At 56.6% G+C, this 24779-nt stretch overlaps 2 protein-coding genes across 2 annotated transcripts; both read right to left on the reverse strand.

Annotated features, from left to right (window-relative positions):
- Window positions 1–1989: 1989 nt before the first annotated feature.
- Window positions 1990–4582, reverse strand: LOC138915536 (ral guanine nucleotide dissociation stimulator-like). Its single transcript, XM_070222256.1, has 5 exons — window positions 4036–4582; window positions 3439–3471; window positions 2952–3073; window positions 2642–2745; window positions 1990–2317 (listed from the first exon to the last, which is right to left on the reverse strand). The coding sequence occupies exons 1-5, from the start codon at window positions 4051–4053 to the stop codon at window positions 2160–2162; spliced, it is 435 nt and encodes a 144-aa protein (XP_070078357.1). The 5' UTR covers window positions 4054–4582; the 3' UTR covers window positions 1990–2159.
- LOC138915500 (ral guanine nucleotide dissociation stimulator-like) lies at window positions 4217–11553 on the reverse strand. Its single transcript, XM_070222029.1, has 9 exons — window positions 11547–11553; window positions 11236–11492; window positions 10176–10366; window positions 8611–8723; window positions 8131–8477; window positions 7138–7353; window positions 6675–6778; window positions 6112–6178; window positions 4217–4582 (listed from the first exon to the last, which is right to left on the reverse strand). Exons 1-9 carry the CDS (start codon window positions 11551–11553, stop codon window positions 4217–4219), a joined length of 1668 nt encoding a protein of 555 aa, XP_070078130.1.
- Window positions 11554–24779: the final 13226 nt, after the last annotated feature.

Here is a 24779-nt window from a genome sequence, read left to right on the forward strand (position 1 = left end):
ATTTCTTGATTCTGTTTGGAACAAGTTAGAGTGCATGATATATTTGTGTGTGAGTGAACATATATATATCTCTCTCTCTAAAATTTATATGAAAGTAACATAAAGACTGATGAGATACAGGTGCTGCACATGTGGGCCTCTTTTTGCTGGCGATCAGTTCATTTTTGGCCATTGGAAGCCCAAAGAGGCAACGAGTTATTGTCCTCTGCCGTCTGGTAGGCTCATGACAAACAAAGCGCTGCAACCAAAGGGTCGGCTCTCAGGAGCCTCACGGCCCTGTGAGGGAAACCCCTTGGACACGGTGTCTTCCTCCTGGGCCTGGACTAGCCTTGGGACTTGGCACTTCGCTTTCTCTTTGGCGGGAAGGTACAGCCGGCTCCGGCTTCCATTTAGAAAGTCACCTTCCTGGATGGCTGTGCCATACCAAGAAGGGCCTGGGCTGCTGGGAACCAGCATTTCTCCTCAGCTGCTGGCCGTACTGAGGAGGCCTCCCTGGCAGGGTTCACGCTGCTGTGTGTCTGGGTGACACTTGCAGCCATCAGAAAGGAGGGGAGAACTCAGAAGGGCCAAGCACTTCCTGTGGTCCTAGTCTTACAGGGTCTTTCCCGGGGTGGGGGTGGGGGGGACGTTCAAAATGCCAGGTAGTAACCCTCTAGCTCCTGGTCACCAGGTGGGTTCTTGGAGTGAGCTCGGAGCAGTGTCTGCTCACCACCAGACTGGAACCATTTAAGTGTTTTAATTTTGTCAGGCTGTGTTTACCCGTCATCCGTTTGCTTGCGTTCCCTGCTGGACCCCTCAACCACCCTCCTCTCACGACTCATCTCTGAAAGCTTCCAACGGTAAAGATTCACACCCACACCATAAACGGAGCATAAGGCTGGGCAAGAGAACACAGCCCTCCGAGGGGCTGCATGGTTTATAGGCTCAGGTCCTCCTGCCCCGTTAGGATGAGTCAGAAACAAGATGCCTGAGTGTGTGAACAGGTGATTGCCTGAGACCACACACCTCAGAACCACAGGGGCCCAGATGTCACCCTGGGCAGCGAGGGAGAGTATAGGTCATTCTTTGGCCAGGATTATGGTCTCTTATGTTTGCAAAGCGGAGTCCACCCGTGATCCGTCAGACCCTGCCAGGGAGGAGTGGCCACGAGGTACGGGACAGAGAGGCCGAGGCATTCGAGGGAATTTCTGCCTTTCCAAGAATTGTAGAAGGAAGCGCACGGAGGCAGGAAATCCTGGTGGACAAGGAGCAGTGATCCTTGGGAAAGAAGCCCAGAGGTAGCCTTCAAAGCTGCATCACAGATCTGTCACCCTGGATACCAAACTTGCAGGGAAAGGAATTCAGAGCCATGGACCAGGATCCCAGAGGATTCCAATCCAGGTGAAGGGTGAACATGGAGCCCCCAGAGGGGCCATGGGAAGGGAGGGTCCTGCCTGCCCTTAGTCCATCTGCACATGACCTTCTCCGGCCTTGACCCTCCACATGCACGTTTTGAGCTTTTACATCGTTCTCTGCACTTAGAGCTGCTGCTGTCCAGAGCCTGATTAGAAAACGACAAGTTCCTAACACCTGGTGAAGAGGAACCTCCACAAGAGAAGCCGAAAACGTGGCCTCTCCTCCAAAGGGGTGGAAAAGCAGCCACTGTCCTGGGGCAGGGCGTGGTGCTGGCCCGTGCCATTTTAGAGACACCCGCATTCCAGTGGTTGTTGCTCTGCCTGTGAAAGTACCTCCAGCCTCTAAATGCCAGGAGTTCTGGGTGCTGTCTCTGCTCCTGGCCCACGTGAACCACACTGAAATGAACCCGTCCTCTGAGTAAGGGGGGCGCGGAGGTGTCCTTCAGTATCCAGGGAGGGGCCTGGCCCTTCTCCCTTCTCTCACATACAATAAGCCGAGACCCTGCAAGATTTCTTCATTCCAGGAGGAACGCGAGAGTCTGTGTCTCCTTGACACGAGCACAGGAGGGGCAAGAACCAGACCATGACTCGCAGGCTGGAACAGAAACAGGATTTTAACATCAAATTCAAAACTAGCACTAACTATTAACACCAAAGAAATACGGCCCCTTCCCATGTGGTAAACAGGCGCTGGGGTGGAGATGCCAGGCATGTGGGGTGGGGTCGTCCCCTCCCTCTTGGGCTCCAGGGGTCCCAGGAAAAGGCTTAGAATGTTCTTCTCCCCATCAGCATGGGAGGAGCCGGCCTGGGGCCCCGCGTGTTTCCCAGCTGTGTCCCCGCCGCTGAAGAGCAGGCTGCACTCGAGCTGTTGGAAGGACCGGGATCTGCCACTGTTGCTGGGTTCTGCGTCAGGGGTCTGGTGACTGAAGAGAAGACACTGATGATTGGGGGGTCACACCAGTATCCCAGCCCAACACCTCAGCCCTACTGCATTCTGCTCCAAACCTTGTCCTGAGTGTTCAGTCAACACTACCCCATTGTCCCTGACATGGGAGCTGGCATTTCGCTTCACCCATTTCACAGAAGAGGAAGCTGAGTCCCACAAAGGTCAAGGGAATTGTCCCTCACAGGCCTGGTCAGCAGTGGAGCTGGGATCCCCGTGCCGGCTGTCCATCTCCCTAGGCCCGTGCTTAGCCCGAAGCTTTCCGGAGCCCCTGGCTTCAGTCCCTGCCTGTCTGGACACTCACCGAGCCCTGAGCTGAGAGACGCGCGGTTCTTCTTGGGCAGGAAAAACCGGCGCATCTTGCCGGCCCTCTCCTGTGGGGGCTCCAGGTGGCAGGACAGGCTGTAGCTAAAGGACAGAGTGGACTTTTCAGCTACCGGGAGCCACACCTCAGGTGACCCTCCCAGAGACGGCCAGCAGTTGGAGTCCCAGGGCCCCACGGGGGACCATGCGACAAGCCCCGGGACTGACCCGGAAGCCACGGGCACGGGCTCCCTGGAGCTGGCCATCAGAGAGAGTCCGCCTTGCCCTCACCAACTCCTGCCCCGCCTCACCTCTCATCCTCGCTGAGGGGCTCCATGGCCTCGAACCAGGCCCCAAATCGCTCCTCAGCCTCAATGTGGTAAAGATGGACTGCCTCCTGGAGCAGGAAGATCTGCTCGGTGACTTTGAATTCCTGGGAGAAAGGACATGATGCAGACGGGGCCTGGGTGGGGGACCGTGCTGGGGACTCAGACAGGTGAGAAGAGGGTCAAGGAGCTGGTCTGGGGTCTTGGCCCACATGGGAACCCTCCTTCCCTCCAATTCCGTGCAGGACTTGCTCGTTCTCACAGTTGGCTTGAAATAGCTCCTCCTGCAGGAAGGTGTCCTTGGTGCCAGCCCCTTCCCCCACGCACCAATGGGACGGCTTTCCCAGCTCTGGGTGCCGAACTCTCCCAAGAAAAGCAAGGCCCAAGGCATCGGGCCAGAGAAGGTCTTCCCCGGAGGAGTCTCTGATTGCCACAGCCCCACCCTCCGCACGGGGAGGCCACAGCTGCTCACCTCACTCCTTTTCTTGTAATTGATCTCATTTCCCTGGAAGGCAGAGAGCCAAAGTCCATGAGCAACAGCCCCCTTAGCCCATAGCTAGCTCCCGTCTCCACCCTGTCTCAGGTTGCACTACCAGCAGGGTTGACCAGGGAGCAGGCGCTACCAGAAACGGGAATGGGTCCCGGGCAAGACTCTGAGCTCCAGAGCAAGGAGGGCACGAGGCTATGGCTCAGGGACATTCTAAGACAGCCCTCTCTGACAGACAGACAGACTGAGGCCTCAGGCAGGAAGGGATGCTCAGCCACTCGTGTGCTTCCTGCCTTGGAGGGGCCTGGCTTCACTCCCTGCAGGGGCGGGGCCTGAGGGAGAGGCTGAGTCCAGCTCAGACACACCCTCCAGCAGCTCCGCAGTCAGGCAGCCTGGACTGGCGGCTCACCTGGATCCTATATTCACTCATCACTGAGATGGGCATGACACCCAGCTCCCGGGGTGGCTGTGAGGCCCTCACGAGAGGACTTTGCCAAGGGTTGCGAGCTCAGGCCTCAGTGCAAGTCTCTCCTCCCAAATCTCCGAATCCTGATCCCCAGCCCCACCTCCAGGCTCACTCACCTCCAGGTAATCCTCCATGTTGGTGTCCAGCAGCAGCAGGTAATTGAGGAATGTGCCAAGGAAGGGGACGAGCCCCTGTGCCAGCGGGGTGGAGATGGTGATGAGATCCCGCTCTCAGGAGCCGTCAAAGACCTCTCCTCCACTCCTCACCCCAGCCTCCTGCCCAGCCCAAGCTACCCACCTAGGCGGCCTCCCCCCAATTTCCTCCTCTTCTCTCCTCCAGGAACCCCAAACTCCTCCAGGCACCTCCCAGCAGCCGGCTCTGGCAAAACCCAGGGTCCGTGGTCCCCGCCCCTCCCTGTCCCAAATCCGTTGTGCGCCCATCCGTTCCAGGCCTCCTCCTGGTCACTTCCAATGCAGGCATTTCAGGTCTGTGGCACCAGGAGCAGGGCTGGAGGAGAAAGGCTCCCTCTCTGCTGGTAGAGACCTCCGGATAGGAAGGGGAGTCCCCTCTCCTGCGACTCCTGGGCCCCTCCTCCACAGGCACCCTTACCTTCTGGGCACCTATGGGGCCCGCCTCCAGGCTGGTCAACAGAGAGGTCGCCTCCTGCCAGGGTGTTGACAGGGCCAGTGAGCCGATGCTGCCCTCCAAGAGTCCTCCCAGACCCCTCCCAGATCGGGGACCCTGGACATGTGGCCCCAGTCACCTGGTGCCCCTGCGGCTCCCACCTCCAGGGTGCTCTGACTCCAGAGCCATCCCAGCTCCAACACTCACTCCTGTGTGACCTTGGGCCCGCCCAGGCCTCCCTGAACCTGTTACCTCGTCCGGAAAGTTTGAGGAACTCTGTCTGCCTCCCACAGTCTCCTGAGGCCCAAGCGTCATCTGACCGTCATCACTGCTCTCCGCTCAAGCCTGCCTTTGGAGCCAGGTCTAAGCTCCCCACATTCCTCCCCACCCTTGAGCCTCGTCACCCACTGTGAGGCCTGCGCCGCGGCTCATCTCCCTCTGGCTCCCAGATGAGGAGACCAAGGCCCACACAGGGGCAGGGACTTGCTCAGGGGGCCCCAGAGGAGAGGCTGCTCCCCCTCCCAGCCACAGGCCCCTGTCTCCTCTGCCTTCACACCACCCTCTGCCCAGCCGCTGACCACAGTGCTGTCCTCGGGACTCTCAGGCTGTGTTCGGGCCCCCAGCTGGGCCGAGCCATGGATGGAGGGAGATGAGGTGTCTCAGGAGGCCTGGTCAAGCGGCTTCTGCCAGCCCCAACCCCCAGGAGTGTCTGATCCCAGGCCGAGGCCAAGGCCTTGCTAAAGCCCTCAGCTCCCTAGGATCCCCTCAGGGAGTTCCCCTGCACAGAATTCTTTCTTCATCCGCTCAGGATGGGGACCCCGAATGCCACGTCTGACTAGCAGGGGAGGGGGCGGCCAGGGCACTGCGGGGTGGCATTTGCTTTCTGTTTTACGAGGAAACTTCTGACGTCTGGGCAGGAAGGATCCCTGAAGAAGCCATCAGTTCCCTGGGCACTTGCCCTTGCCCTCCGGGGCACATGTCATCGCCAACAAGGACCTGGGTGAGCATCCCACTGGGACTGTCTGCAGCGCCCACTTTAGGGGCCAGAGTGGGGAGTCACCGAGGGGACACAGATCTGTCCCGGGTCCAGTGTCCGTCCCAAGGCTGGGAAGCCCCTGAGTGCCCCCGGCCCGTGGGATCCGGCAGTGCCCATCCCTCAGGCAGGCAGGGTGCCCTCTTGCGAGGCACAGTGAAGACAGAAGGAGCAGTGGGCCCTGGCTTCCTGAGCACAGACTGGGCTGCCTTCGGAAGAGAGGAAGCCCGCCCACTCGCTCCAGCCAGTGGCCAGGAGGAAGATGCAGGGCAGCTGATGGAGCAGCATGGAAGCCAGACACCGGCACCTTCTGCCAGGTCCTCAGCCTCCTGGAACAGTCCAGCCCGCACCATTCTATCCCATGCCCCTGGCCTCCTGTCCCAAACTGCCCCCACCCGCCCATGGAGCTAGCACATCCCTCTTCCTGTCCATCTTTTCCTGACCAACTTCACGTGACAGGAGAACCAAAGCTCATCCTGCCGGGTCCCCTCCCCTCTCGCTCCCCCTCCTTCCAGATGCGCAGCCTCCGTCTTACCTTCACCAGCTGCCTCCTGCTCACCCACTGGTCTTTGATGAACCTCTTCAACTTTCGAGAGCTCTTCCTGAGGGGAGAGGAAAGGAGGAAAGAAAACCCGGGGCGGTTGAAGGCGAAATGCCTTTTGCTGAGAACCCGGAAGGTTCAAAGGGCCTGGGGCCTGGACGAGGGTTTTCCCTGGGTTCTTCGGAGCTCTGAGGTCACCGTGGGACTCGGGTGGAGGCTCTCCTGTGGTCACCTGGGGCCTCCATTCCCACTCCGACTGAGCACATTGTTTCTAACAGTGTTGGTTGCCGATGAGGGCTCCGTTGCTGCGAAGTACACCCTTGGAAATCTCCAGTGTGGCTCAGTCCAGGATGTGCCAAGGGGGGAACCTGACTCCTGAAGCAGAACCACTGCCTAGGGTCTCAGAGAGTCTCAGAGACCCGAGAAAGGAGGCCAGTCCCCATCCCTAGGGTCCGCTGCCTCCCAGATGGTCCTAGCTGAATGAGGGGTCCATGGCAGTCGTACGGGGGATGTCTGGTCCGCCCTGGTGGTGCTTGGATGGAGCACGGCCTACCCACCTGGCAACTCGTCCCCATGTCTTTTGCAGACGGCCGATGGAGGGGCTCTGCAGAGCAGACACGATGGCACGCAGGGACGCATAATTTCCAAGGACTCGGCACTCCTGAGGAAGGGAAGGGAATGAGCTGCGACGGCGGGCTGGAGCCCTGCTTCCTCTGGCTTGTGTCCCCTCATGGGCTTCTGCTGTCCTGGATGAGGCAGATGCCCAGGGAAGCGAGGGAGGGCACACCTGGGAGCTGATGAGTAACGCTCGCGGGCAGGAAGATTTTAGCTCAACCCAGGGCGGGAAGGGAGCTTCCCACCACTGGGACCAGCACTCAAGGTCAGCAGGCCCTTGGCAGCAAGGGGCCTAGGACTTTGCCGAGGCCCAGACCACCGACTTCAAGGCTGAAAGCTGCGAGAGGAGAAGGGGCAGTCCCCCTGACTCCAGGGAGGGGCTCCCTGGGCCCTGCCACTGCTTACCTTGGCCACCTGAATCCACAGCTCGACGACTCTGGCCCTGTCCTGGGCCGTCATGCTGAGGTCCCCAAGGCACGTCGTGATGACACACCCGGACACGTGAAGAAACTGGTTGATGGTGGCCCCAACGGTGGGAGCCAGGTACTCCTTGCTCCCATTGGGCCGCTGGCACCACACAAAACCCAGGCAGTGGCGGGGCTCCACCTTCTTGAACAGCTCCTGGGGAGGATGGGGACTGTCACCTGACCCTGCCACACCCGAGCTCAGAGTCTGCAGGCCCCCGCAGCCCCAGGCAGGAGGCACTGGTCAGCTGCAGCTCAGGAACCTGAGGAGGTGGCCTGAAGCTTCTGGGAGTCTCTGGGTTTTGTGTGTGTCCACTGAGGCCGCCCAGCGCAGGATGACCGAGGACCCACTAGGGGCGGGGAAGAGAAGTCCCATTGGCTCGCAGCCCAGTCTTGCTTCCCCCAAGCACCAGAACACGGCTCACACCTGCCCATCTCAAGGGGCATCTTCCACCCGTTCCCATCACCCTCTGGTCCCACTCCCCTTTCAGATGCACGTTCCCCCGAGGCAGCAACAACCGTGGGCTTTGTTTGCCTGTCTTCCACGTAGGTAAGGACGCACTAGGTGTCTAACAAGTACGGAGGCTGTTGAGGCCTCCTGGGCCGATGGGTGAGTGACCCAGGACTTGGCAGCACTCCAGTGAGCTTCCCTCCCCCACCAGAGGGCTATTCTCTGCCCCGCTTCCTCTCTGTTCGACCTCCTCCATCTGCACAGCCACTCTGCCCAGCAGGTGCCCTTAGTGTGCTCTCTACTGTCCATGTGGGGACAGCAAGACTTGGGGGCCAGAAGGTGGCCCAGGTCACCCGGTGGGTAAGTGGGGGAGCTGTGACTTGCACCCACATCGTTGGATTGCGGCTGAGGGAACAGGAGGTCTGGGGCAGCTGATGGCCCACCAAGGCGGGCCCCACCTAGCCCAAGAGCCCCGCTGCTCACCGCATCCATCCGCGTCAGCTGCTCGGCCACCAGCTTCGGAGGGAAGTCCAGCAGCTTAGGCCTCTCCTCTCTCAGCTCGGCGCTCACTTCTGCGGTGACTTCGGCAGCTGGAGGCAGAGTTCGTCCAAAAGTCAATGGCGCATCTTGCTCCAGCTCAGAAGCTGGCACTGGGGCTGAAGCTGATGGCGCTCGCTCCGGCCCTGGAGAGGCCGATGGAGGTGAGGCTGCCGGTGGTGAGGCTGCCTCCAGCTCCGGCGCGGACGGTGGAACTACAGCTGGAGCTGCCTCTGGCCCCGGAGCTGGCCCTTGCTCTGGCTCTAGAGCCGGCAGGAGCTCTGGAACTGGCGCTGCAGCAGGAGAAAGAGAAAGTTTCAGCTACGTACCCGACTTTACAAGACAGGAGAGACTCCGCTGTCTTGAAGGGAACCCCAGCCCATGAACCCCACCGCAGACAGTCTTCCCAGACTGCAGTCCCCTCACCTTCCAGCTCTGCCCTCCTGGGCCCCAGATGTTGCAGCTGGACCTGGGGAAGGTAGGCAGGGCCTCCCAGGTGCGACCCAGGCCAGATGACACGCGGAGAGGCCAGCCGCATCCTGAAAGAGGGAAAGGGCGTGGGCTCCCAGAAATCCTGCATTGGGTCCAGCCAGGTTCCCACCATAGAAGACGTGGTACTGGGCGGAAGCAGTTGGGCCACAGAGCCAGAGGCCTGGCCGTCACTTGCACACTGTCCTCCCAAGGCACCCTGCTTTGGGTCTGGGCCCTATGCCTGCCCCTTTCCACCAGGGGGGAATCCCACCCCGGCGCTGACTCCTGTGTGGCCATCCTGGCAGTGGCAGGCCTGCTCATCCAGCAGGTGGAACACGGGGTTTGTGTGAGTCTCTTCTTCCCACTGCCACTCTTCTCGCAAAGAGCCCGGACACAGTCCAGCCCAGCCCTCCACGCCCTTGTGCAAGTGGACTGAGGACTGAGGCCGATGTGTGAGCAGCTCGCTAACACCCCTTCTCTTCTGGGCCTGCTGGTGGTGGTCAAAAGGGGTGGATATGGAGAAGGGGAAGCGGAGGGAGGCGGGACTGTGGTGGGGATGGGTCGCTAGGGAACAGCTCAAGCCAGCCTCCCCTCTGGTTCCCAGGGGCTCTGGGACCCCACCCACAGCTCTCTTTCACTCCTGTCCCCTTGGAGTAGAAGCCATCAGACCTCAGCCCTCCCAGAGGAATCAAAAGATGAGTGAGATCAGAGTTGTGCCGGGCCCGCCCCAGCCACAGTCCTCTGTCCTCTTGTTCTCCCCCAGCCCTGTTCTGTGGAGACAGGAGGCCCTCGTCTGGCACTCAAAGAACACTCAGGTCTTCAGTTGGCGCTGGGGTCCATCATGCATGAGACCGTGGGAAGAGGCCTCCAGTCGTAAAGGAGCATAGGAGGGCATCCCCTGGGACAGGCGGGGGACAGGATCTGTGGATGATATGGTGTGTGACTATCTGAGTCTCAGGCTGCTGGGGGGGTCCAGGGGCTGTGTCTGCTTCATTCACTGCGTTGTGCCAAGTGTCTCTAAAGCTCCTGCATGTCACAGGTGCTTAATATACAGTGTTCTCGAATGAACTCCAACCAGAAGCATCCCCGGTAGCTGAGTGGGCCTGGGGCCCCTCTGCGGCCCCGGAGACCCCTCCTTGGCTACTCCGAGGACCCTCCCCACGACCAGCTGGATGGAATCCCACACTCCCTGCCAGAGTGCTTTCTGTGTGCCTTTGCAAACTCAGAAAGGGCCCATCCCAGCGATGGGGGAGCAGACTGCTCTTCATCGGGGAGAGGGAAAGAATAACCAGGAACAACCACGGCACGTCTCTCAGCCCCTTCTGTAGAGCCAGGCCCCAGAGAAGCACCTGCCGTGGCTCATCCCATTCGTGCCCACCAGAACCCGATGAAGTTTATCCTTTCCCACTCCACTTTGCAGAGGAGCAATCGAAGCTCAGCGAGATGGAGGGCCGTTTCCAAGACACACAGCTGGCAGGGGGCAGAGTCACCACTGTGCTGAGGAGGGGCTGGGCACTCACGTAGCAAGTAGGTGGTCCAGGACCCCGTGGGAGGTGAGGACAGCCGCGCAGTTGAACATGATGGTGGTGACGTTGGCCATGTTTCGAGGCACCAAGGCTGGTCCTATGGACTGCGGCAGCCTCTCCAGCAGGCCTGCCTGGAGTGCCCGCATCCTGCAGGCCTCATTCCGCTGCCCGAGTGACTCTCCACGCTGGGTGAGATGAGGAAGGACACAGAGGCACCAGCACCAGCGTGAACCTCCAGGAAGTCAAGGTCTGGAGGTCCCCCAGGAACTGTGAGCCCCTCAGGGATGTGTGCAGAGGAGGGACAGGATTGCCCACAGCCAACCGGTTTCCAAGCTTGAAAAGTCCAATTTGAGTTTGGGCAGGGGAGGATTATACGATGAGTTCCTCAGGACACTTGGTTGGCTTGGCAAGGACAGACCGCCCCGCACCAAAGCGTGCATTAAGAGCACTAACCAGCGAATCCAACACAAACATCCCCATTCTAGAGATGAGAGGATGGAAGCTTCGGGCTGCCAAGTGGCTGCTCAGGGTGCTGTGGGTCGGAACTGAGAACCGCCCTAAGCCAGGGCTGCAGGACTCCCCCGCTCCCCCACCTGAGGCTTCATGTGCTCCTGACATGAAGGGAAATGTCTGGGGGGAACCTCAGCCCTCCCCAGTCGGGAGACAGTGCACAGGCAGACAGACGCTGTGAGGATCTGGCTGACTACAAGAAAGGACGCTGGTTTTTCTTTCTTTGACACGAAAGGGAGGTTTGAGACCCTCGTTACAGAGGTCTCAGATTCAGAAAATGGCAAATTTCAAAGATGCCCCTGGCCGAGTGTGAAGCGCAAACATCAGTGTTTTGTCTACTCCGCCTAGGGTTAGGAAAGAGCGACTTCCCACCCTCCTAGGTAGCTGGTGAGGAGGCGTGGAAGTCCAGATGCCTTTGGGACTGGGCCCTTGGGACACTCCAGTGGGAAAGCCCTGGGCGGGTCCAGGGGAGGGCTCTAGATTTGAATCTGGATTGTGGACACACCCCGGTGACCTCAGGGCCCCGGGTGTCACTCACTCTCACCTCAGTCCAGCCCCGGGCAAGGTCGGCGGTCTGCTGCACTTGCCCCCTGTCCAGGGAGATGGAGCCGTAGGACCCATGCGCCAGCTCCTGGACCATCTCCTGGGTGGAGCTCTGCAAAGACAGCGTCCGGTGGCCGCGGCGGCAGGTAGCAGGGGCCTGCCTGCACTTGCCCACAGGGGGAAAACTCTCCCGCACACCGAGCACAGACTGAGGGGCATCCGCATAGACCTCCAGAGAGGGAGCGAATGAGATGACACCTCATGGGCTTGGGATTCACCTACGGGTAGGGCAGCTTGGCCCCCAGCACTCACCTTCCATCCTGCCAGCCACCACCTGGGATATGAACACGACATACCGCCAGGCTTCCAAGCCCTAACCGTCTGCTCCCGTCCAGGGTAGCTCCACGCTCATCCCTGCCTTCCGTCACTCCATGCCCGCCAACACACACACACAATAAGGGTCAAGGGGTGTGGGGCTGCCCGCATGGGAGGGTGGGATCACACTTGTGGCCTGACCCGGAGTGGCCCGCCCTGGGCTGCCTTCTGTTACCTGAGGGTTCCTTCTTCCGAACGGCCCGAGGTCTTGGAGGTGCGGTCTCAGCCAATGTCGACAGCGACGGAAAAGATTGTCGTTCTTGGCTTTCCGTGCGCCAGAGCCTCGCAAAGAGGGGATACATGAACACATCCTCCTGTGTCGAGTGTCTCTGGTCAAATGGGCTATGTGTACAAAATGGCTGCCTGGTGACCAGAGTTCTAAGTTCTGTTGGGGTCGGTCGCCAAGGAAGTGAGGTCATGTCTCCAAGGTTCCAGGATGGGGGGCCCTTCCCTCCATCAGACCCACCCAAAGCCCCCTCGGGGCTGTTGACCGCTCACCCTCCTTGCCCGTGTCATCTCCCGAGCTGTACAGAAAGTTCCATCACAGCCCTCCCCACAGCTCCTTGGGATCGGAACCAGCGCCCCAGCTTTGAAGAGAGAGCGCCCAGTTCGGATCTCCTTTTTCCTAGCAGTTCTGTGTCCTGGAAAAGCCACTGTGCCTCTCAGGGCCTCCCCAGTCTCCCAACCTGCACGATGGGATGGCGCTAGAAACACATTCCTAGGGACGTCTTCGGGTGGACATGTGGTAACGCCTCCCGTATCTGGGAGGTGGTGCCACCTGGGTCTGGTCCCCGAACTTAGAGGTGGAAGAATTACAAGAAGGGGTGGATGCAGTCGGGAATACCTCTCCAAACAGGCCTGGATTCCAGCCGTGTGATTTGGGAAAAGTCACTGCCCCTTGGGGGCTCATTGTCAGGTCTGCACCTTCAAGGGTTGGAAGTTCGAGGAAATTCAGATATTGTCATTCACTAGCATTCAACCTTTCCCAGTCTCCTGTTGGCCTTAGAACCAGACCCAAGCGCCTCATTGTCGGCCTATGTGGTGGGCAGCCTCCACCAAGGCTCCCAGCGCTCCCTCCCTCCTGCTGTGCACATCCTTGTGGAACCACTACATCCTGAGTAACTGGTTTCTGAGCGATAGAATACAGCCCAGCTGATGGAATGTCACATCCCAGTTTTAATTACAAAAACTCTGTCACTTCCCTCTTGCTTGCTTTCCTGAGTTCCCTCCCTTTATCTCCCCCTCTGTTTCCATCTCTTGAGCGCTCTCTCTGTCACATTTCTGGAAATGAGATAGCAAGTGGCGATGATTTCAGTTGCCCTATGTAGAGGCCAAGGGAGGAGAGATCTGAGGGAGTGCCCAGCCAACAGTCACGTGGAAACTCAGACTCTCAGTCCCAATGACTCCTGACACCACCCGTGTGAGTGACTTGGGAGCAAATCCTCCCCTAGTCTAGCCTCAGTTGAGACTGAAGGTCCTGCTTCACGGAGACCTGGAGGCAGAGGCTCCCAGCTAAGCCGTGCCCAATGCCTGGACCACGGAAACCGGGAGAAGTTCAATATTCGTACTTCAGAGGTGCAACTTTTGGGAGCAATGTTGTGAGAGAGAAACCCAAATGAACGCAGACTACCGGGTTCCCTGATCTGGCCCTGTTAACCGCCCCCCCTGCCGCAGCTCCTGTTGCTTCTCAGGCTCCCTCCAGCCGCCTGGGCAGCTTTCTGACCTCCTCTGCTCACGCTCACTTCTGCCCCAGAGTCTCTGCACCAACAGCGCCTTCTCCCTGACTCCCTGTTCCCGGACCTACGCAGGCGTGGCTCAGTCTTGTCCTTCTGGTCACAGCCTAGGTCACTTCAGTGAGGCCTTTCAGAGTCTCGCAGGCACAGTCTCTGCCACCACACATCTCACACCTGGAAGCGTCTTCAACTGTTTCCTCCTTCTTGCTCCCATTTGGATAAAGTGAGCCCAGGACGAGGGGCTGTCTGCTTTGGCTGAAGGAGACGTAATTCCTTCTGGTTACCCCCGGCACACGGCTGTCTCCTCCAGGCTGAGTTTTTCCCACCACCAGTCCATCGGGAAGGCACACTAGCCTTCCCTCTCTCCCGTGGGGCTGGTGTCCCAGGAACACGGTGAGCCGTCCTCTCTCCCTGTCATGCAGCACCAGCCCCTCACCCCACGGCCAGAGAACTAGCACCCGGTCTGAGACTCCACCACATCCTGAATTCAGTTACTGCTGAGACCCTCCCATCCATTTGGGGATTCCCTGGTACCTCCTGAGGGCGTCTTTCCCTGAGACCCCACTCCCAGCCTGCCCTTGCTTATTCCAGTAACAATGGCCTTTCCTCAGAGCCCTCCCCGTCTGGAGAAGAAATGTGTTGAAAGGTTCTCTGTGTTAATTTTCAGGGCCAGGGGATATTGGTAGAAGGAATTTGGGTGTTTCTGTGCAATAGTTCCCAGGAAGAAGATTCAGCCCTAAAAAGAAATGAACTTCTGACACATGGTACAACATGGATGAGCCTTGCAAACCTTACGCTCAGTGAAATAAACGCAACCCAGAAAGACACCTGTGATACGGTTCCCCTTACATGACGTGCCGAGCACAGGCAAATTCATCGAGATGGAAGGAAGAATAGAAGTTCACAGGGGCTGGAGCTGAGGGTCGTGGGGAGGCAGTGTTTAATGGGGACCGAGTTTCTGTTTGAGATGATGAAAAGTCTTGGAAATGAACACGGTGATGGTTGCACAATATTGTGAGTGCATTTGATGCCACTGAATTGTCCGCGGAAAAATGGTTCAAATGGCCAAGTCTAGGTTATGCATACTTTGCCACAATCAAAAGGCACTTAAAAATGCAGCGGGGGGTCAAGATGCAGGTTCTGGGGCCCTCAAGTCAGCGTATGGGCCAGGTAGGTGTCCAGGGCCTGAGATCTTGGACCCTGGTGAGGCTCTGGAGCGGTCCTGATTGATGCTAGTTTACAAGTTCAAAGTAACAGGATCGGAGCAATTTCACCGATTGGGGGATAAGAAAGGAAACAACTGCGTTCAGTCCCATCCAACGTGGAAGAGACCTTTTTCTTAATGGGAAGCAAATGTCAGTCCTTCAAGGAAGTCACTTCTCAACGTCTCTACCCCTCCCCAACCCCACCCGCTACTCCCAGAAAGACGCCGCAGTGCAGAGCTCGGGTACCGTGGTTGTGGCCTCATCCGTGAGTCATGTTTGGGGTCAGATCCCCTGTTTTCCTTCCCCAGCCGTGTGACCCTGGGCATGTCACTCAACAAGACTGAACCTCCATTTCTTCAACCATAAAATGGGGAGAATCATCCTTGTAGGGAAATTATGAAGGTCACAAGACTTTCTCAGAGGAGGTAGCACATGGCAGAGGCATTACGCTGAGAGCCGCGCCCCACAGGTCACACGTTTTCTGATTCTGTTGATACGACCTTCTCAAAACAACAGCATTATAAAGATGGAGAACAGATGAGTGAAGGCCAGGGGCTGGCCGGGCAGATGTGACTATGAAAGAGCAGCACGAGGGTGGGCTTGTGGGGATGGGACAGTTCTGTGTGTGGATTGCAGTGGTGGTGGCGCAAATCTGCATGTGTCATAGAATGGCACAGAACCACGCGCGCGCGCATACACACACGCACACGCACACACACACACGCACCCCAGTGAGCTCATGTCAAACTAGCGACCTCAGAAGTCTGCGGTCTGTGGGTTTAACACTGTCAATTCATGTCCTGGTCGTGACACTGTACTAGAGTCCCGCAAGATGTTAACCCCCGGCAGAAGCTGGTGGAAGGGTCCAAGGCACTCTGTCCTATTTTTGTTGCAACTTCATGTGCTTTCATATTTATTCAAAGTGAAAAGTTAACAGTGAAAGACACAACAGGACACAGCCTGGCATGTAGTAAGTGGCAAACAACACGGTTCTCGGTGACAATTCTTTGCGATTGTAATTGCACGTTCATTTCCAGTCTCTCTCGATACACAGTGACCTTGGTGAGGGACGGACACACCTCACTAACGTCGTCTGCCCTCTGCCCAGCACAGAGCATGCGCCCACTCAATATTTGTCCACTAAATCCCCCGTGGTCCCTGCGCCAGGTGTTCTTACGTCCATGTTCACTGACCCTCCATGACAACCTTAGGCAGTGTTATTCTTCGTGCTTGGCAGGTGAGGAAACTGAGGCCCAGAGAGGGAAAGTAAATTGTTCCAGGTCAACACACTGGACCGATGAGGAGGCGCCATGCCCTGCTCTGGAGGAGAGCAGAGGCTGTCCATGGCAGCTCCAGGGTCCCTCACGGCGGCTCCTCTCTGCGACTGCCAGGTCCTAACTTTGAGGCCAAATAGCTTGACTTCCTAGAGGGAGCTGGAGAGAGAAGTCACCTACCTGTGGCGCTGGGGAGGTCGGTGGCACCAGTGGGTTCTGTGGGAGGAGCATGGAGGTCACAGCAGCTGAGGAGAAATGGTCTGGAGTGAGACCGGGGACTCCGAGGGGGGCATGGAGGCCACCGCGTGCATCTTTCCTATCCAGCCTGAGCCACTGATTGTGGGTCCTCTGGCTTCTTCTCCCGTGGGTGCCCTGGGATGAGGAGATCAGTTGCTCTCCCTAAGGGGCCTGCAGCACACGGTCATCAGAGCCCTGAGGACTCACCGCGGGGAGTGAGGGCTGAGGTCTGATGTGTGACCTGCTGTGAGAAAAGGAGACAGAATTGGCATGCAAGAGGGGCACGAATGTCCAAAATACAGCCCGAGGACCACCAGCCCCACCCACAACTGACACTTCCAGTCTACACGGTTCCACATTATGATTTAGGAGCAACTATCTCTTATTCCTAAAAGGCTGACAAATCAAAGATCCCGTCCCTGTTTTCATGAGTTTGCAATTTGTGTGTGAGATCAATGCACTAACCTTGCTCGAACATGGGTTTGCCAATTGTGCTCTTCAGGTTCCAGAGGTATTTAGAGGTGCTGGCAGGGAGAGAGAGGAATAGCCAGACTCTTGAATGCCCATTGGCTTCAGAGGGATACTCTCTTTCATCTGACTGGAGAAAGGCTTCTGTGCCTCAGGCAAGGGGACGAATCACAGCCCCAGAGTGCAGAGCTGCAAAGGGAAGAGGAGGATTCACAAAGTGCAGGGCCTTGGGGTCCCTGAGCCTTGAGGGAGGTTGCTCAGCTGGAAGACTAGACACACAGGATGGCTCCTGAGGAACACTGGAGAGTGCACATCCTCCTGGGGCCCGTCCTTAGCTTCAGTATGGGGTTACCAAATAGATGCTCCCCAACGACGTAGAGGCTGTCGCTGTCCAGGATGAAGGAGCCCAGCTGAGTGCCCCCACAGGTCTCGTGTCTCAGCTTCCATGACAGCCCCTCTTTTTCCAGCTTAAGGCCCACAGTGTCAGGATGGGGAGTGAGGACAGTATCATCTCCGCCGGCTGTTGCATTTTTCTCAGGCCTGGAGCTGGAGGGACACAGGCATGGGGAGGTGGGGACTCCAGGCAGGGGCGCTGAAACCCCTCCCTGAGGGAGGGGACAGAGACGGCAGGAAGACTGATGGGCAGCTTGGAACAGCCTTGGTGCTGGGGGAGGGTTGTAAGTGAATAGGACAGCCAAGGTCCCTGAACACAGAGGAGGTAGCACCTCCAAATGTTGATGTCGGTGCTCAACTCTGAAAGGACGTTCATGATACGGCAACGCACACCCTAACAACAAAGCGTGCGGCAGCGAGCGGAGGCAGGACTCCGGGCACAGGACCAGGTGAAGCAAGGCAACATCAAGTTGCTTAAATTGCAGCTCTGCCACTCGATTTCTGCATGCCTCTGGGTAAGTCTCCTAACCCCTCTGGCTCCTTTTCTTCATCTGTCCAGTGAGGTGAGAGTACAGACCTCACAGCACTTAGCACTAGTAACTGTTCGATAAAAAGCGGCCATTTTCCTTAGGTATTAATAGGGCCCGCATTCTTGGTGTCAATGGACCTGGCAGGGAGAGAGACTGAGCCTTTTGAAGGCAACACTTAGGGCAAGCAGCCGTCCTGGGATGGAGGCGGGGATTGGGCTGTGTGGGATCTCGGAGCCAGAAACATCTCAGGGCCAGTGGAAAGGGAAGACACGCTGCATCACGGCTGCAGGACAATGGCGAGGACCTTTGGAGCTGGGTCATTTCATCCTCAGACAAACGGGTTCATGATTGGGAGGTTCACGCGAGGGCTGAGGCCACCCAAGTGCTCATGCGGGGGTTCCCACGTTGAAACAATAGATCATGCTTCTAAAAGATTGATCAACATGCTCTTGCCCTGAGAAGAGTGGGGAGAGGGTCAGTAGCTGTGCACTGTTTCCTCATGAGATGCCGCTGTCCTTAGTAGTCCTTTTGGGGTTGCTTAACACTTGTCGTTTCAGCAGGTGCCCTTGCCCTGGAGGGAAGAGATAGCAGGGCTGCTGAGCGTTGGGCTAGAGTTTCAGTCTAGGGGGCCGGCCCCATGGCCAAGTGGTTGAGTTTATGTGGTTTGCTTTAGTGGCCCAGGGTTTCACCCGTTTGGATCCTGGGTGCGGACCTGGCACCACTCATCAGGCCACGCTGAGGCCGTGTCTCACATAGTGCAACTAGAAGGATCTGCAACTAGAATAGACAGCTATGTACTGGGAGGCACTGGGGAGAAGAAGAGGAGGAGGAAAGAAAACAACGTTTAGCAAAACAATTTCAGTCTTGTCTCTCCTGTGTGTGAGGACCTCCACATTCCCAATCTTTGTTCCTCATAGCTGTCTCATTTCCTCTTTTCTCTCGGTTTCTTTCTGTCGTTAACCACTTCAGACACTTGTCTGTTCTACTAATGTCCTAACCTCTATCAGGCCTTTATCCTACCTCTTCCTGCAGAGCACCTATGCCTGGCACCTCATTGCCGTTCAAATCTCAGCTCAACCATCAGCTGCTCTGAAAGACCTACCCAGACCACCTTCTATGAAGTAGCACTTCTGAATACACACCTGGCCCTCAGGTTTTCTCTTCCCATATCACCCTGAGTATTTCTTTCACGGAATTTACTATCATTTGCTGTAGTCAGTCTTTATGCATTTGTCACCTTGGCGCCGAGTACCTAGTTGACACTCGCTTTATGCTTCTTGCAGGAATGAATGCATGAATGTAGCAATGTCTGTACATGTCCACATTTGTGGGTTCTATTGGAACAGACAGAAAATCTTTCTGGATCTTAGTCATGACTTTGATTCTAGCCCTGTCTCCTCATCTGGCCCCAATGTGGATCTGAGAGCCCCTGAGTTTCCAGGAACCTGATATAGAGGCTTGATTGATGCCGTGGAACCTGTCGTACCCCAGCTCTGAAGATTCATTTTTAAAATTGAGTCCATGGGGGCTGGCCCGGTGGCGTAGCAGTTAAGTGTGCACACTCTGCTTCAGCGGTCTGTGGTTCCGGTGAACTGGCCCACTCAGCTCCCAGGCGTGGACCTATGTACCACTTCTCAAGCCACGCTTTGGCAGGCATCCCACGTACAAAATAGAGGAAGATCAGCACAGATGTTAGCTCAGGGCAAATCTTCCTCAGCACACAAGGAGGATTGGCAGTGGACGTTAGCTCAGGGTTAATCTTCCTCAAAAAAAAGAAGAAAAAAGTCAAGTCTATGAGTCTTTTTCATGCTTGTGTCCTGACCCAGGCTGGGCCTCCCCATCCCTTAATCCTGCCATGTGAGTCTGGAGTCATGGGATATAAACTGGAGTCCTGAAATTTGAATTCTGCCTTCAGGAATTCTTTGTTTCGTGAGTCAAGACCCTGCACATTTTCTACATGCTGTAGACATGATGCACACTCTCCACTTCCTCACTGCTCTGTCCTGACCAGCTCAACCATTTGTGTAACATGCCTAGTTCCAGCAGAGTGTTAAATATGTGACATGTGCTACAGACCAAGTTATGTCTGCGCGCCCCCAGAAGGATTCCCGAGCAGTAGAGCACAGTGGTCACATGGTTTTTGGGGGGTCTGACAGGCCTGTGTTCCGATCCTAGTTCCCTGATTCAAGACTGTGTGTCCCTGACCAGTTGCTAAACCTCTCTGTGCCTCGGCCACCTCATCGGTCAATCGGAAGGGCTCAGTTTGCTTTTCTGCAGAAGAAATTTAGCCCACATTCTGCTGGATGGTGATTTGTTCTGAATGCTGCTGGGAAGTTCTCCTGCCGGGGCTGGCTCAGCTGATCTCAGCTGAGGCTCACTGATGTGCCTGCGGTCGGCCGCTGGCTGGCGGACCTCGGGTCTCCCGCACATTCTCTCATCCCCCAGTGGGCACCTTGGGCTCATTGAGCTGCTCCGAGTTCCAGGAGCAGCAAGAAATGGCAAGCCCTAGTGTACACGTGCTTCCCAAGCCTCTGCTTCTGTCACATTCACTAGCGTCCATTAGCCAAGGCCTGTCATGTGGCCGAGCCCAGATTCAAGAGATGGGGAAGTAGACTCTGCTTCTCACTGGGGAGAGGAATTTGTGTGAGGATGAAAATGAAAAGTGCTTAGCAAAGGTCCCGACATGTAGACAACAAGCAGTAAAGGACTCGCACCCTTTCTTACACCCAACTGTGAGAAGGACCCCAGCACGTGGGAACCCCCGCATGAGCACTTAGGTGGCCTCAGCCCTCGCGTGAACCTCCCAATCATGAACCCGTTTGTCTGAGGATGAAATGACCCAGCTCCAAAGGTCCTCGCCATTGTCCTGCAGCCGTGATGCAGCGTGTCTTCCCTTTCCACTGGCCCTGAGATGTTTCTGGCTCCGAGATCCCACACAGCCCAATCCCCGCCTCCATCCCAGGACGGCTGCTTGCCCTAAGTGTTGCCTTCAAAAGGCTCAGTCTCTCTCCCTGCCAGGTCCATTGACACCAAGAATGCGGGCCCTATTAATACCTAAGGAAAATGGCCGCTTTTTATCGAACAGTTACTAGTGCTAAGTGCTGTGAGGTCTGTACTCTCACCTCACTGGACAGATGAAGAAAAGGAGCCAGAGGGGTTAGGAGACTTACCCAGAGGCATGCAGAAATCGAGTGGCAGAGCTGCAATTTAAGCAACTTGATGTTGCCTTGCTTCACCTGGTCCTGTGCCCGGAGTCCTGCCTCCGCTCGCTGCCGCACGCTTTGTTGTTAGGGTGTGCGTTGCCGTATCATGAACGTCCTTTCAGAGTTGAGCACCGACATCAACATTTGGAGGTGCTACCTCCTCTGTGTTCAGGGACCTTGGCTGTCCTATTCACTTACAACCCTCCCCCAGCACCAAGGCTGTTCCAAGCTGCCCATCAGTCTTCCTGCCGTCTCTGTCCCCTCCCTCAGGGAGGGGTTTCAGCGCCCCTGCCTGGAGTCCCCACCTCCCCATGCCTGTGTCCCTCCAGCTCCAGGCCTGAGAAAAATGCAACAGCCGGCGGAGATGATACTGTCCTCACTCCCCATCCTGACACTGTGGGCCTTAAGCTGGAAAAAGAGGGGCTGTCATGGAAGCTGAGACACGAGACCTGTGGGGGCACTCAGCTGGGCTCCTTCATCCTGGACAGCGACAGCCTCTACGTCGATGGGGAGCATCTATTTGGTAACCCCATACTGAAGCTAAGGACGGGCCCCAGGAGGATGTGCACTCTCCAGTGTTCCTCAGGAGCCATCCTGTGTGTCTAGTCTTCCAGCTGAGCAACCTCCCTCAAGGCTCAGGGACCCCAAGGCCCTGCACTTTGTGAATCCTCCTCTTCCCTTTGCAGCTCTGCACTCTGGGGCTGTGATTCGTCCCCTTGCCTGAGGCACAGAAGCCTTTCTCCAGTCAGATGAAAGAGAGTATCCCTCTGAAGCCAATGGGCATTCAAGAGTCTGGCTATTCCTCTCTCTCCCTGCCAGCACCTCTAAATACCTCTGGAACCTGAAGAGCACAATTGGCAAACCCATGTTCGAGCAAGGTTAGTGCATTGATCTCACACACAAATTGCAAACTCATGAAAACAGGGACGGGATCTTTGATTTGTCAGCCTTTTAGGAATAAGAGATAGTTGCTCCTAAATCATAATGTGGAACCGTGTAGACTGGAAGTGTCAGTTGTGGGTGGGGCTGGTGGTCCTCGGGCTGTATTTTGGACATTCGTGCCCCTCTTGCATGCCAATTCTGTCTCCTTTTCTCACAGCAGGTCACACATCAGACCTCAGCCCTCACTCCCCGCGGTGAGTCCTCAGGGCTCTGATGACCGTGTGCTGCAGGCCCCTTAGGGAGAGCAACTGATCTCCTCATCCCAGGGCACCCACGGGAGAAGAAGCCAGAGGACCCACAATCAGTGGCTCAGGCTGGATAGGAAAGATGCACGCGGTGGCCTCCATGCCCCCCTCGGAGTCCCCGGTCTCACTCCAGACCATTTCTCCTCAGCTGCTGTGAACTCCATGCTCCTCCCACAGAACCCACTGGTGCCACCGACCTCCCCAGCGCCACAGGTAGGTGACTTCTCTCTCCAGCTCCCTCTAGGAAGTCAAGCTATTTGGCCTCAAAGTTAGGACCTGGCAGTCGCAGAGAGGAGCCACCGTGAGGGACCCTGGAGCTGCCATGGACAGCCTCTGCTCTCCTCCAGAGCAGGGCATGGCGCCTCCTCATCGGTCCAGTGTGTTGACCTGGAACAATTTACTTTCCCTCTCTGGGCCTCAGTTTCCTCACCTGCCAAGCACGAAGAATAACACTGCCTAAGGTTGTCATGGAGGGTCAGTGAACATGGACGTAAGAACACCTGGCGCAGGGACCACGGGGGATTTAGTGGACAAATATTGAGTGGGCGCATGCTCTGTGCTGGGCAGAGGGCAGACGACGTTAGTGAGGTGTGTCCGTCCCTCACCAAGGTCACTGTGTATCGAGAGAGACTGGAAATGAACGTGCAATTACAATCGCAAAGAATTGTCACCGAGAACCGTGTTGTTTGCCACTTACTACATGCCAGGCTGTGTCCTGTTGTGTCTTTCACTGTTAACTTTTCACTTTGAATAAATATGAAAGCACATGAAGTTGCAACAAAAATAGGACAGAGTGCCTTGGACCCTTCCACCAGCTTCTGCCGGGGGTTAACATCTTGCGGGACTCTAGTACAGTGTCACGACCAGGACATGAATTGACAGTGTTAAACCCACAGACCGCAGACTTCTGAGGTCGCTAGTTTGACATGAGCTCACTGGGGTGCGTGTGTGTGTGTGCGTGTGCGTGTGTGTATGCGCGCGCGCGTGGTTCTGTGCCATTCTATGACACATGCAGATTTGCGCCACCACCACTGCAATCCACACACAGAACTGTCCCATCCCCACAAGCCCACCCTCGTGCTGCTCTTTCATAGTCACATCTGCCCGGCCAGCCCCTGGCCTTCACTCATCTGTTCTCCATCTTTATAATGCTGTTGTTTTGAGAAGGTCGTATCAACAGAATCAGAAAACGTGTGACCTGTGGGGCGCGGCTCTCAGCGTAATGCCTCTGCCATGTGCTACCTCCTCTGAGAAAGTCTTGTGACCTTCATAATTTCCCTACAAGGATGATTCTCCCCATTTTATGGTTGAAGAAATGGAGGTTCAGTCTTGTTGAGTGACATGCCCAGGGTCACACGGCTGGGGAAGGAAAACAGGGGATCTGACCCCAAACATGACTCACGGATGAGGCCACAACCACGGTACCCGAGCTCTGCACTGCGGCGTCTTTCTGGGAGTAGCGGGTGGGGTTGGGGAGGGGTAGAGACGTTGAGAAGTGACTTCCTTGAAGGACTGACATTTGCTTCCCATTAAGAAAAAGGTCTCTTCCACGTTGGATGGGACTGAACGCAGTTGTTTCCTTTCTTATCCCCCAATCGGTGAAATTGCTCCGATCCTGTTACTTTGAACTTGTAAACTAGCATCAATCAGGACCGCTCCAGAGCCTCACCAGGGTCCAAGATCTCAGGCCCTGGACACCTACCTGGCCCATACGCTGACTTGAGGGCCCCAGAACCTGCATCTTGACCCCCCGCTGCATTTTTAAGTGCCTTTTGATTGTGGCAAAGTATGCATAACCTAGACTTGGCCATTTGAACCATTTTTCCGCGGACAATTCAGTGGCATCAAATGCACTCACAATATTGTGCAACCATCACCGTGTTCATTTCCAAGACTTTTCATCATCTCAAACAGAAACTCGGTCCCCATTAAACACTGCCTCCCCACGACCCTCAGCTCCAGCCCCTGTGAACTTCTATTCTTCCTTCCATCTCGATGAATTTGCCTGTGCTCGGCACGTCATGTAAGGGGAACCGTATCACAGGTGTCTTTCTGGGTTGCGTTTATTTCACTGAGCGTAAGGTTTGCAAGGCTCATCCATGTTGTACCATGTGTCAGAAGTTCATTTCTTTTTAGGGCTGAATCTTCTTCCTGGGAACTATTGCACAGAAACACCCAAATTCCTTCTACCAATATCCCCTGGCCCTGAAAATTAACACAGAGAACCTTTCAACACATTTCTTCTCCAGACGGGGAGGGCTCTGAGGAAAGGCCATTGTTACTGGAATAAGCAAGGGCAGGCTGGGAGTGGGGTCTCAGGGAAAGACGCCCTCAGGAGGTACCAGGGAATCCCCAAATGGATGGGAGGGTCTCAGCAGTAACTGAATTCAGGATGTGGTGGAGTCTCAGACCGGGTGCTAGTTCTCTGGCCGTGGGGTGAGGGGCTGGTGCTGCATGACAGGGAGAGAGGACGGCTCACCGTGTTCCTGGGACACCAGCCCCACGGGAGAGAGGGAAGGCTAGTGTGCCTTCCCGATGGACTGGTGGTGGGAAAAACTCAGCCTGGAGGAGACAGCCGTGTGCCGGGGGTAACCAGAAGGAATTACGTCTCCTTCAGCCAAAGCAGACAGCCCCTCGTCCTGGGCTCACTTTATCCAAATGGGAGCAAGAAGGAGGAAACAGTTGAAGACGCTTCCAGGTGTGAGATGTGTGGTGGCAGAGACTGTGCCTGCGAGACTCTGAAAGGCCTCACTGAAGTGACCTAGGCTGTGACCAGAAGGACAAGACTGAGCCACGCCTGCGTAGGTCCGGGAACAGGGAGTCAGGGAGAAGGCGCTGTTGGTGCAGAGACTCTGGGGCAGAAGTGAGCGTGAGCAGAGGAGGTCAGAAAGCTGCCCAGGCGGCTGGAGGGAGCCTGAGAAGCAACAGGAGCTGCGGCAG

This window comes from Equus caballus, chromosome 9 (assembly GCF_041296265.1).
Source record: "Equus caballus isolate H_3958 breed thoroughbred chromosome 9, TB-T2T, whole genome shotgun sequence".
NCBI classification, from domain to species: domain Eukaryota; kingdom Metazoa; phylum Chordata; class Mammalia; order Perissodactyla; family Equidae; genus Equus; species Equus caballus.